Source organism: Trachurus japonicus, chromosome 11 (assembly GCF_045865225.1).
Source record: "Trachurus japonicus isolate A0001 chromosome 11, Traja_1.0".
Classification (NCBI taxonomy): Eukaryota; Metazoa; Chordata; class Actinopteri; order Carangiformes; family Carangidae; genus Trachurus; species Trachurus japonicus.
Genome location: NC_140917.1, coordinates 4,559,960 through 4,573,247, shown reverse-complemented (window position 1 = coordinate 4,573,247; position 13,288 = coordinate 4,559,960). Strand labels below are relative to the sequence as shown.

The 13,288-nt window shown below is 41.3% G+C and overlaps 1 protein-coding gene across 1 annotated transcript in view; it reads left to right on the top strand.

Moving 5' to 3' along the window:
* The window catches only part of nudcd1 (NudC domain containing 1), a 31,991-nt gene extending 26,683 nt beyond the window's left edge, over positions 1-5,308 (top strand). Inside the window, exons 9-10 of the mRNA XM_085790734.1 lie at positions 3,296-3,455; positions 4,848-5,308. Coding sequence (XP_085646860.1) covers positions 3,296-3,455; positions 4,848-5,137 — 450 coding nt within the window. The 3' untranslated portion in view covers positions 5,138-5,308. The remainder of the gene's footprint in view (positions 1-3,295; positions 3,456-4,847) is intronic.
* Positions 5,309-13,288: the final 7,980 nt, after the last annotated feature.

The window sequence follows — 13,288 nt, the reverse complement described above, 5'->3', positions numbered from 1 at the left end:
TGGTAACGTTGTGTTATTATCTCACAGCGTGGTGAATGTGCAGGTCACAACTTGTCCACCAGAGCGTTGTGGAGTTGTTGGATTGTGTATTTGATGAGTTTGATGAGGTGAAACCAAGAAATCCCATAATGAGCCTCCGTAGCGTAGCTCTGAGCAGCTCACGTCTCTGCTCCGCCGTTCTAAAAATAGCTTGCACCAACAATTAAAGGTAACAAACCTACTGCTATGACTATAGGGATTATGGCAATGGGCCAATTTGACAAAATGTTCAACTATCCCTTTTAAACCTTGACTTCCGGTCTGCTTCTTTATTCCAGTCCAAACACACACACATACACACTCATTAGGTTAATTAGCGATGTAAATGACCTGTAGGTGTGAATGTGAGTGTGTGAGGTTGTTTGACCCTGTGACCTGGTCCAGACCATTAAGTCCAGTCTTCAGTCAGAGTCGAGTCGTGTTGTTGTGTTGTCGTGTTGTGTTGTGTTCAGGCTCCAGCTTCTTAAACACAAACCTCTGACCTCATGTCTGGTGTTTTCATCAGCTCTTATTTTGAAGGGGCCTATCTGTGTTCTGCAGGAGGCGTTCAGGTTTAAAAGGTTTAAAGTTAATCTGTTGGACGGAAACTGGAGCTGCGTGTAGATCTGGTCTGATCTCTGCAGGAAACTCGGAGATAAAAACTCAGGATTTGGATTAAAAAACTCTTTTTGCAGTGAGTTTGTAAACAAGGAAACAGAAGAAGAAACTCAGAGCTGATGATGAAAGATGAAAGAAATAAAAAGATGTTTTTATGAATAAACCAGGTGACTCACTGTTAAACTGTTCATCCATAAGATCAATATTCTCTCTTTTGTTATTAAACCCAAATATTTTTTTCATTTTCATTCATTTCTTTATTTATTGAGTTGGGACAATGCGCCAGACTTCCCAAGGCAGGTTCCTAGACATACAACATAAACACAGGAAACTTTAAAACCTCGCGACTACACATCATACAATGGACAAAACAGAACACAGACAGACAAAATAGGCAAAATAGAAAATAGGCAAAATAGATGCAGACAGACAAAATAAAAACAGATAATTTTAACCCACAGTTACAGAACAATGTACCGAAAGCCCTTGGAACAGGCATCAGATTAAAAGCAGTATTTAAGCTTTATGGGTACATGTCTGATTTGTTTTTAACCAATGTTTGAGATTTTTTTTAAAGAATGAGGAGTTGTTGCAGTTTCTGATGTGTGATGGTAACTTTTTCCAGGACTGTGTTCCTCTTACAGAAAGACCTGACAAAATTTTGTTCTATGCCTCAGTACAACATTACAATCACCTCTTGTTAAGGCTCTGGTTCTTTGCCTTTTTTTTCTGAATGAATTCATTCAGTGGTGGGGGGGCAAGTGCATTTAAAACTATGAAAATGAGGCAAACATCCATAAAAACCTGATAACTGTCGAGGTCAAGAATGTTAAACTTTTTTTTAAAACATTACAGTAATGAAAGTGAAGAGGTTTCCTGTCCAAAATCTTAACTGCCTTTTTGAAGAGAGACTTGATGGGTTTTATATACTTTCTGTTGTGTGTGTCCACGTTGTAAAACAATAATTTATGTGTGAGAATATCATGGCATGCATATAAACTTTAGCCGTCTTGGAGGTAAAACACAAACACAAACTCTCTCAGGTCACAGCGTCTGCAGATGATTCTGATATTTACATGTTGAACCCCTGGAGAGAAAGAAAAGGAGTCAGAGTCTGATGATGTTTGTCTGGTTCTGGATCTGGTTCTGGTTCTGCAGCTCTGTGGTTCTGACCCGGGCGACTCCGGCTCGGCGTCAGTCACCGAGCTGCACTGACAGACTGTCACAGTAAACTGAAACTCTGACAGAGGAGACAGAGAGAGTGGAGGAGTGATGAGTTTCTAAACGGCCCTGTCACCGTGGGCAACTGTCAATCATCAGCCGTCAACTGTGAGCTGCTTCCTACAGAGAGTGTCAGCTGAGGGGGAGGAGGGGGGTGGGGGGTGCTGTCACTTTACACCAACAGAACAGAAACAAACGGCAGCAAAAAATAAAATTCAACTGTTTTTATTTTTGATCAATATTGTGAATCTGATCAGCTGATACAGAGTCAATGAGTCGTGTCCAGTTTATGGTGAAATGTTCCTTTAAGTTCCAGATGAAACGGTGCATTCAGACCCGTCTGTCACCGGAGCATCAGGATGTTCTGCTGTATCAGTTTCATCATGATGACCTTTGACCTTTTCATAGGCGACAGTAGGGATGTCACCATTATAGAATTTCTTGGTACGATTATTGTCAGAGAAATAATCACGGTGTAACGATTATCATGATTATTATACATTAGTTAATTTCACAACACTATTAATTAATAGTCAAAATATAATTATATTACTAATTATTTACACAAAATATTTTAAGTATCTTTTAAAATATGACCAATTATTAACCCTCCAAGGGAAGTGTTTGAAATATTCAAGACCATGACCATATTTGGAGACATGTTGAGATTATAATGGGTGTGTATTGCACGGAATGTTCGTGTCAGAGTGGGTGACATCATCGGTTAGAGTGGGAGAGAGGCCAAACAAATTCCAGATTTTTTCTCTTTCCACACTTCTCCCGGACACAATTTACACTCTACACACATGATTTTTTCCAAATTTGTAGACAGACTCGTTCTGTCTCTCACCATGTGCTCAAAATATCAGAGAGACTCACAGAATTTGAATTGTCAGCCTCTGAGTGCGGTCACGTCTGTCTCTGCTCCTCATTGACTCCAATACAAAGATTTTGTAGAGAGAAGCAGAACGGACCGATGTTTTAAACTCGCAAGTGTCTCCAAAATATTTACTGTAGAAACACCAAAATCACACCAAATCGTTCAGGAAGTCCTTACAGCGATGACAGTCTGTGTTTTTTTCCGATAGGAGCTACCGTTTTGTCAGAATAAGTCCAAATGTGAGACCAGTGCAGAGGCAGAAAATCGCTCTTTTTCTCCACGTTTCTGTCTGTCTCAGCCTGGAGGGTCACTATCGTCATTGGCAACCACTTCAAGTTGCCGTGGTAACCTCTGATCCTCAGGCCAGAGCTCGTTAAGGTTCATAAACAATCCACCTGGAGCTCGTTAACATGTTTATAAACACACACACAGGTAACCTAATGTGATTACAGCTCCTCAGTATCAGTGCTCAGTATTGTGGCTCGTCCTTGCTCCGCCCACTCACCTGTGACCTGTGTGTGTGTGTGTGTGTGTGTGTGTGTGTGTGTGTGTGTGCAGGTGAACCTGAGCAGCCATCAGTACCTGTTCACGGTGCAGGTGAACCCGTCTGAGATGCCGTGTCTCTGTCTGCGTCACGACGTGGACGCTCTGGTGTGGCAGCCCCGCCCCCAGGAGCCCGGCGCCATGTGGGAGCACGTGGCCACGTTCAACGCCCTCGGTGAGACACACACGCACACACACACACACCACAGCCCTGAGTGATGCATTCAGGTGCTGACACAGTAGTAGGACGTCTGGGGTCTCCCACTGACTGTCCCAGGGGTCAGGACCAAGAAGCAGCGTTTTGTTCTCATGTTGTCACCTCCTGATGATGTCATAACACAAGCCCCGCCCCCGACCTGCTAAAAGCTTTTCTGTTTGACATTATTACTGAATTATTACATCTTTTTGTTCCTTTTTAAACTTGATTTCTAATTATTTTAATCCTATTCATGTTATTTATTATGATAATTTTTTTAATTGTTAGTGATTTATTCATTCATTTTAATTTAAGTTTTTATTTATTTATTTCTAAACTCTTTTATTGTCAATCTGCTTCCTTTATTGTCATATCTATAAAAAGTACTTTGCAGGACAGAAAATCTATTAATTCATTTCTTTGAATAGTTTCAGTATTGAAGTGAAGTGTGTCTGTTGGTGTGTGTGTGTGTCTGTTGGTGTGTGTGTGTGTGTGTGTTTTGGTGTGAGTGCGTCACAGCTGCAGTGACGTGTGATGTGCCCCTGAGCAAGGCACTCATAACCTCAACATGAGGAGCTGAGTCACGGTGTCTGTTGTCTTCCCTCAGTCTGTAGAGAAACATGAGCTGGTGATGCGTTCAAGGACCAAGAACTTCACGTTACATCATCGTCTAATGTCACATTATAGATCTGTTTGTCATAATCTGTTCTATTAAAGATTATTATACCAGTGATACCAATATATATCAATGATAGATAGATAGATAGATAGATAGATAGATAGATAGATAGATAGATAGATAGATAGATAGATAGATAGATGGATAGATAGATAGATAGATAGATAGATGGATGGATGGATGGATGGATGGATGAATGAATAGTTAGATGGATGGATGAATGGATGGAGGGGTAGAAATAAAGAAAGAGAGAAGTAAAAAGACAGAAATGGGGTAGAAGAAAGAAGAAAAAGAGAGAAAAAAAGAGACAGAGAGAGGGGTATGATAGATAGAAAGAGGTAGATAGAAAGAGATAGAGAGGGGTAGACAGAAAGAAAAAGAAAGAAGTAAAAAGACAGAGAAAGAGGGTAGAAAGAAAGAAAGAAGAAGACAGAAAGGGGTAGAAGAAAGAAAGAAGAAAAAGAGAGAAAAAAGAGACAGAGAGAGGGGGATGATAGATAGAAGGAGGTAGATAGAGATAGAGTGGGGTAGAAAAAGAAAGAAGTAAAAAGACAGAAATGGGGTAGAAAGAAAGAAGAAAGTAAAAGAAAGAAAGGGATAGATAGATAGATAGATAGATAGATAGATAGATAGATAGATAGATAGATAGATAGATAGATATTGATAGTATATATCTCTCTCTCTCTCCTCAGGTTACGTTCAGGCGTCCAAACGTGACAGGAAGTTTGCGACCTGCGCTCCGAACTTCTCCTACGCCTCGTTGTGCGAGTGTCTCCGCCGGGCGTTCATCTACCGGCAGCCGTCGCCCGTGGAGACGGTGCTCTTCAACAGGAAGCAGGGGCGGCAGGTGGGTCAGGTCGCTAAGCAACAGGTGGCGAGCCTGGACTCAGACAAAGCCATCCTGGGCTTCAGAGCCACCAACGAGAGACTGTTCGTCCTGACGTCCAGTCACCTCTTCATCCTGAAGGTCAACAACGACTAGTCAGCTTTCATCCTCAGAGGAAGTCGAGTCATTCCACACCAGAAGAGTTGGACAGGAAACTGGTTCTGGACTCACTCTCATCATATATATATAGTATATATATAAATATATGAGCTGAAGCTTTTGTAAACAGAGTCAGAGATTAAACCTTCATCAACTCACTGGTTCTCATGAATCATTTCGTTTATGATGTTTGTGTTCTGGTGTCTCCTCCTCTTGTGTCTCTAAAGCCGTTTTCCCACTAAAATTAGCGGGTCGACGCAGGTTTTTTAAACGCGGGTCGACCCGCTAACAATCGGCATTTGGCCCCTGTCCCATTGACCAAAATGAGCCGAGTCTGACCCCCCGCGGGGGGATCAGACAGAGCAACTAGTTGCCCTGCTCTCATCCATGGTGCGAGAAACGCTGTCATGCCACAGCCGCCCGCCGCGGAGGTCTGGCTGACCTGGAGCACCAGGACCGCGGAGGACAGAGAGTCTGCCGCGGCCATATGACGACGGTTCGTCCGCGACACAACACGTCAGTTAAACAGACTGTCACTTCTTTTCTTTTTTTTCAATCGTTTTTGGTCAGTGTTCTTTGATCCCAGTCTCGAGTGAGAGCAGAGCTTTGTTTTGGTACGTGATGTGAGACACGACCGGCGCGATGACGTGGTGTCACGTAACGCTCAACGTCATCACATAAATTAGCGGGTTGACCCGGGTCTGGCGTTCCCACTGCAAGCCGATCGGAGCCGAGCCGATTAAAGGCGATTTTAACCTGCGTCGCTTGCCGAGTCGTTTGACCCGCTGCGCCTTTCCCACTGCCACCAAAGGCCGAGTCGTTAGCGGGTTTAAACTGGTTTTTTGGCCAGTGGGAAAGGGGTATAACCCTCCTCTCCTCTATGTGCATTTGTGTCCAACAAAGCCGGTGAGACTCAGACAGACTCAGAGCCAGTTGTTGTGATTCTGGTTCTGGTTCTGGTCTGGTTCTGTCCCATTCCTATTACAGCACCGGTCCGGGGACACAATAAAGCGAGGGACCGGTTGGGGCCTTTAGTTGTTCTTCTTCTTGACTTTAGAAGTTGTGCAGACAGCTTCCTGTTTTGAGTTTGTTTGGTTTATTAGAACGTCAATATCACATGATTCACATGGTATTGATCATGTTAGCTTAGCATTAGCCTTTATCCAGGTCCCTGTCCTCCAGAAACACCTCCTGTTGTTTTGTGTGTTTGTGTGTTTTCCTCTGCTGCAGGGATCTGGTCCCTATGAGCCACCGTAGTTTCTCCATGTAGCAGTTTATTGCTTCATTACTCACATTTGTAATTCCATGAAAACACATGCGGGATTAGAAATGAACAGATTTCTGTGAATGAGTGATGGATTTACTGCTGCGCTGATGGCTGATATGGTAGTACAGTGTCAGATGGTCTGTGATGAGGGGGGGGCTCAGAGGAAATCCCTCTTCTTGGCTGATTCTACAACCATCAAGGATTCATCTCCATAAATTTACATAAACATGTTGGAGACAGAGCTGCTGGAGCTTCCTCCTCCTCCTCTTCCTCTCCGGTCGCTGCAGGATGTTTCTGGACCCGAGGCCGATCATGGAGAGCAAACACATTTCCTGCAGCTTTGGTGAATCAAAAACCGCTGCGGTAAACAAGACGTCTCCTCAGCAGCAGCAGCAGTGACGTTTTTCATTTTCCCTCCTCTTTGTGAGAAACTGAGGCAGAAGATTCAGACTCTCTCTCAGACACTAATGGAGTTTTTTTTTTTACTTCCTCCTCTTTATGTTTTCTCCGACTGGAACATGAGGAAAATGAAGAGGAACAGAAGCAGCGGAGGGTTTTACAGGGTCCGTTATAAACACTCAAACACAACATCAGCACCTGAAAGCAGCAACCGTGTGTTTTCAAACTGAGATGAAGGTGAAAGGTGATGAAGAATGAAGATGAAACCACCTCACAGCTCTGATCGGCCCATGGCTCCTCCTCCTCTTTGACCATATTTGGATTAGCTGAGAGTTGTGGGGGGCGGAGTCAAAGGAGGCGACGTCCATCTTTATTTATGCTACACTACTACTACTAGCCTACTACTACTACTATGCTACTCTTTTCCACCAAAAAGAACCTGGTGCCTAACTGGTTCAACTCAAGAACCAGTTTGCTTGTCCACTGGTACGAAGGGAGCTGCTGCTACTACAGTTGTAAACGGACCTGAAAATTAAAACCTGGTGTGACCAACATGGTCCGTCTAATTATTGATAATTCTCAGCCTAAACCTGGCTGAAAAAAAAGAAAAAAGGAAGCCATCTTCATCGCAATCGCCACGACCCGCACCTATGTTTTCACAGCGATATGTTTTGATATGAACGTTAGCTGTTGTTAGCCACTGCCTGTGGCTCGGCTACTTAGCTTAAACCGTGTTTACATTGATTACATAGCAGATAAACAAAGTTAAAGGGATATTCCGGTGTAAATTAAACCTATGGTCTAACACACAGAGTTAGACCCCCCGAGAGAGATCAAGTCTACCGCCGCTAGCTTCTTGTAGCAATTTCAGTGAAGACCGCATGATAACGATACACTGCTGTCGATGCCTCCACCAGCAAACCGCCATCAAAAAGCTGCTCATAGCCACAAATAACAGCACCAAACTACATCACCAGTACAAACAGGGTCCCAGCCCATAATATGAGACATGAAACACTGCTAGCTTGGTTTCTATTGAAAAGAGACCAAAACACAACTCACACACTCTGCTCCAGCCGCTTGCTAGTTGTGGAAAAGCCCTGACGAGTCGATCACCGAGTGCATCAGTGTTCCTCTCTGTTTCTAACAATAACTATTAAGTGTTGAACAGAGAAATGAACAGTTAATGAGATGATCAAATTATCACAGTCATAAAAGCTGCTGTGTTTTAGGAACTAAACGTCTCTTTACTCTTTACGTTTCTACTGCACTCGGTGATCGACTCGTCAGGGCTTCTGCATCAGTAGGAAGCAGCTGGAGGAGAGTGGGTGAGTTGAGTTGTGGGGGTTTTGGTCTCTTTTCAGGCAAAGCTAGAAGGTGTTTGATGCCTTGTATTATGGGATGGGACCCAGTTTGTACTGTTGATGAAGTTTGGTGCTGTTATTTGCGGCTATGAGCGGCTTTTTGATGGCGGTTTGCTAGTGGAGGAATCGACAGCAGTGTTTTATTATTGTGCGGTCTTTTGCTTAAGTTTCTACAACTAGAGAAGCTAGCGGTCGTTAGACTTGATCTATGGAGGGGGGGTCTAACTCGGTGTCACCGTGTGTTAGACCATGAGTCAAACTTACGCCGGAATATTCCTTTAATACGGTATCGCTACCATCTCTGTATATCTTTGCGCTGGTCCCCGGCCCTGGAGGAACCGGTTTTCATCTCTAGTCTAGACGATGATCAGCTCCTCGTCGGCATGGTTACTATGTCAATGGTGGTTTTAAAATAAGAACTCCCTCAACATCAGAAGAAGGTCCCTGTTGTCATGGTTACAGTAACAACAGCAGTTTTTTTTTAATGAGAATCCTGTGTCACCTTCATCATCCATCTGACTCGACCTCCTCCTCCTCCTGACGTCGTGGACCGACCCTTTGTTCCCATTATAGTTGCTACGACCACTGGGCGAGATGTCGCCTAGCAACAGAACCTGACATCACAGCGTCTCGTCTCTGTCGTCTCTGAGTGTCGAGGAGCTGAAACCAGATAAATGATCTGAGTCTGATGGGGGCGGAGCTCCGTTACCGTGGCGTTGCGTCGCCTCCTCTCTGCTCCAATCAGCTTCATCCCTCACTGTGTCTCTTGTGTTTTCACTAAAATCCCCTTTCACTTCCAGTGTTTTGATCTGATTAGTGGTGTAACTGAGTCGGAGCCAGGGCCGTTGTATAGGGGAGAAAGGTGATGATAATTCTAGGGGCCCAGCGCCCAGTGGGGCCCATAAAAAACCCCAGTAGTCTAATCTTTGTATGACTGATTTATTCTGCGTAAGACCCTGACTAATACTCATAGTACACTGTAAAAACTCAACATCTTTCCAAGAATATTTGTCTTATTTCTTGTCCAAATGTCTCATTTCTAGTCAAAACTAATCTCTTTCCACTTAAAATAAGACTCATTACCTAAAAATGATCATCAATCATTTTCACTTAAATTCACAATAAATAGAATAATCTGCCAGTGAAAGTAAGTTGTTTGTGCTTGTAATAGGCTAAGGAAGAAAAACTTGCTCCACTATCAGATTTTTTCTACTTATTCCAAGTGAAAATCTGCTTGAAAGAAGTAAAAAGTGTCTAAAAACAAGCTACTTTTAATATGATGTGCCTGATTTTAAGTAGAATGAGATTTGTTTTGACTAGAAATGACATTTTGACTAGAAATAAGACAAATATTCTTGCTAAGATACTTGAGTTTTTGCAGTGTAATGCTGCATTAGCATCAAAACAAAGAAGGCTAAATAAAAAACGATAATACATACGCAGTCTAAGAAAAAAAAAGGAAAAGTTAGGGGGAGGGGCCCACTTTAGTATTCTTTAAGGGGGCCCAGAGTTCATAGCAACGGCCCTGGTCGGAGCTCAGTGTTTTATCTTCTCTACGTGACCTGGAGGCGTCGGCGCTCAGAGACACAACTTACCAAAAATCAATACGTTTGATCGGCTGCAGATGCTCAACTGCCGAACTTTAAAGGCACAGAAATATGATTTTATAATAAAATATTCAGATTCAGAATCAGAATTACTTTACTGATCTCCGGAGGGAAATTTTTCTTCGTTACAAACTCCTGAATAGTCAGAGAAAATCACCAAACAAAAAGTGTGACATACAGAGTTGGAACAGGATCAAGATAGATACAGATATTATTACTAAAATAAAAGCAGAATAAGAACAAAATAAATAAGATAAAATAGGATAAGAATAGATAAATTATTTTACATACATGTACTTTATTGTTACAGTTACAGAGATGTACATGTATACTGTATTATATACAGAGCTCAGGTGTCCAGGAAGTTTGTTAATCAGGTGACGAGCAGCGACGCCAACAGCTCTGGGTCCTTTTTTTTTGTTTAAGCATGTGTTCATTAGTTTTTGTTTGCAAGTTACAGCAAATCAAACAAGACATTCTTACATGCAAGAAACAGAGCAAACTTTTTCTCCCTATTCTCCCTCCCTTCCCCTCTTCCAGTAAAGCATTAAAACTTTTTTTTTTTTTTAAACAAGATGAAAAGAAAGCAAAATGGAAGGAAAAAAATCAAATAAATAAATATAAATAGACAAATACAAATTACAGTTAACATGATGGATTGTAAGGGCGTTTCTCAGGACATTATATCACTAATTCTTCTCCCTCAGAGCCTCCTCCTGTTGAAGCAAGTCTTAAAAAACATATAAAAGGTCTCCAGATGTCACCAAATACATGATGTACATTATCTTTCTGGTTCCATTTGGTGCAGTAAGACAAGGCAATTTTATTAGTATAGCCCATTGTCTCAAAGGGCTTTAGAGCATCATAACAACATCCTCTGTCCTTATAGAGCCTCACGTCCACTGAGGAAAAACTCCATAGAAAACCCTTTAACAGGGAAAACCAGGATGTAATCTCTGACCTTTGACCCCCAGACGTCCTTTAAGAATAAGATCACAACGACATCAGAGAGAAAAGAGACAAAGCAGCTAAAAGCTACAGTTGTAACGATGATTGACTGATTGATCTGATTAGTCTGTGATTAGATTTTCTATGACAAAGAGGACGAGCTCGTCTCAGTGTGATGATGTCATCATGACCCGGGCTCAAGTGTTTACCTGAGACAACAGCAGCTGGTTTCAGCTGGTTTCCACTTCATCATCAGATTCATCTCAGTAGGCTGCAGCTACACACACACACACACACACACACACACACACACACACACACACACACACACACACACACACACATATTGACGTTTAGTTTCTTTCAGTGGTGTAGTCTAATGTTTTGTAGTGGGTAAACTGCTTTTTAGGTGGTAAACTGTACATAGTTGTATCACATAGACCGGTGGTTCTCAAACTTTTTTTATATCAAGGACCCAAAATTGACACAAATTAGACCACGGACCCCCATTGGACAAAACACCAGAAATACACAAATAATCAATGTACATTTAAATTAGGCGTAGCTACATTTTTGAAAGATTATAGAGAAATTTCTGGAAAAAAAAGTAAAGTAAAACAAAGTTTAAACATTTCTAGAAAATAGTTGTAAAAATTTTCAGCCAAAAAAAATGAACAAAAAAGTTTAAATTTTTTTTTAGGAAAAAGTTTTAAATTGCTTGTTTTTTTTGAAAAATCTGGTAAAATTACTCAAAAATTCTAGAAAAAGTGGTAAAAAATGTTTTAAAAATGATAGAAAAATGTGTTAAAATTTCTCAAAAGAGGGGGGGCAAACAATAATACAAAAGGGGTAAAATTAGAACAGAAAAATTGAGAAGAAACTGGTAAAAAATTCTCAAAAAAATTCTAGGAAAAGTGGTAAAATTAAAAAAGAAAAAAGAAAAAAATAATGAAAACAATAATTAAAAAATTCTAGGAAAAAGTGGTAAAATTTCCAGAAAAAGTTGGGGACCCCCTTGAACCCTGTCAACCCTCCCACTTTGAGAACCATTGACATTTACTTTAGTGAGATAGTTTTGTTGTACTGGTACATACTGAAGTATTTATGCGTTTTCAGTGGCTATACTGAGTAAACCTGAGTATCACATAGATACACCACTGGTTTCTTTCTCTATGTGCATGTGTGTTTCTTTTATGTTGAACCATCAGGGCCACCGTAGCCGATTTGGTAACAACCGCCTGGCTCTTTTTAAAATCCTGCACAGACACAGACACACGACGAGGATGAGTCACCTGGTTTCTCTTTGTTCCATCCCAACATAATGTCCTGAATATGATCAGAGCTCATACACAGAATTTATTATAGATAATACTGCTGAAAAGGAATCTGGTTTATTCCGGTCAGGACGCCACCGAGCGCCGGCCTCTGACTCACTGAGTCGCAGCTCGGTGTGTAACTGTGAATCTGAGCCCGAGGCCTTGAGAACACAAGCGTTGTGTGATTGAAGCCGTCGTGGTCGTCGCGGAGACGTCTCCTCTCCTCGCTGCAGGTGTGATTGTCACATTTTAAGATGATTAAAGCAAAAACAAACCCACGTTTCCTTCTCCTGGAGAGAAACGAGACACAGAGCGACGTCGTTGAGTTGATTGCACATTCTTCAGTAATGAATAGAGAGAACAGTCGCTGGATGAAGGGGGGTAATTAACAACCTGAACGTTACAGCAACATCGCTTTACAACAAAGACCATCACTCAGAGAAGAACGGTCTGAATGTAAAACAAACATCATTCAATGTTTCTAATTGTAGTGTACTACATGAAAATATACATTTTTCTCTCTGTGAAAGGTGTAATCATGGATTTAAAACACTTTAACAGAGTTTATATTTGGGGAAAGTATAAATAATCGCCTTATTGCAGAGAGTTAGAAAAGAGGAACAGACAGAGAAAAGCACATATTTGATTTTTATTCACATTCAACAAGCTATAAGATATAAACCGTGTCCCAATGCTGCATTTAGGACCAATAGTGACAATGGCTCCTCCTGGGACATGTTGGTCCATGATGTTACTATATAAAAATATTATAAAATATTATACATTCATTACTTTGACTGCTGTTGAGTCAGAGATTGTGAAATGTGAAGTTCACTTTCCTGCACAATAAATGTTTTTTGTTTGTAAAGGGACCTGCTACCCCATTGTATTAAATTGTGTTTTATATTCAACTGGGCCTAGTGCACACATACCTTGGTATTGTACATTCAATACTAAGCTATTCAAATAGCCTAATATACGTAGCTTACAGGATCATATATTCATGTTTCTTATTAAGGTAGGCTACAGTGAGTATGGCCGTGCCACTGCCATTTATTCAGACCCACGGCCAATATCAACAATGTCGGTCAATTGCATGATAATCATGAAGACAAACTGTTCAAATTGACATTTTAATTTATTTTAAACATAAATGTGGAAACAATTTTTTTTATTATTGTCTAATCAACACAAAAAAAAGTGTTCTGTTGAAGACCTTTGATGTAGAGTAGGCTAATCAGAAAACA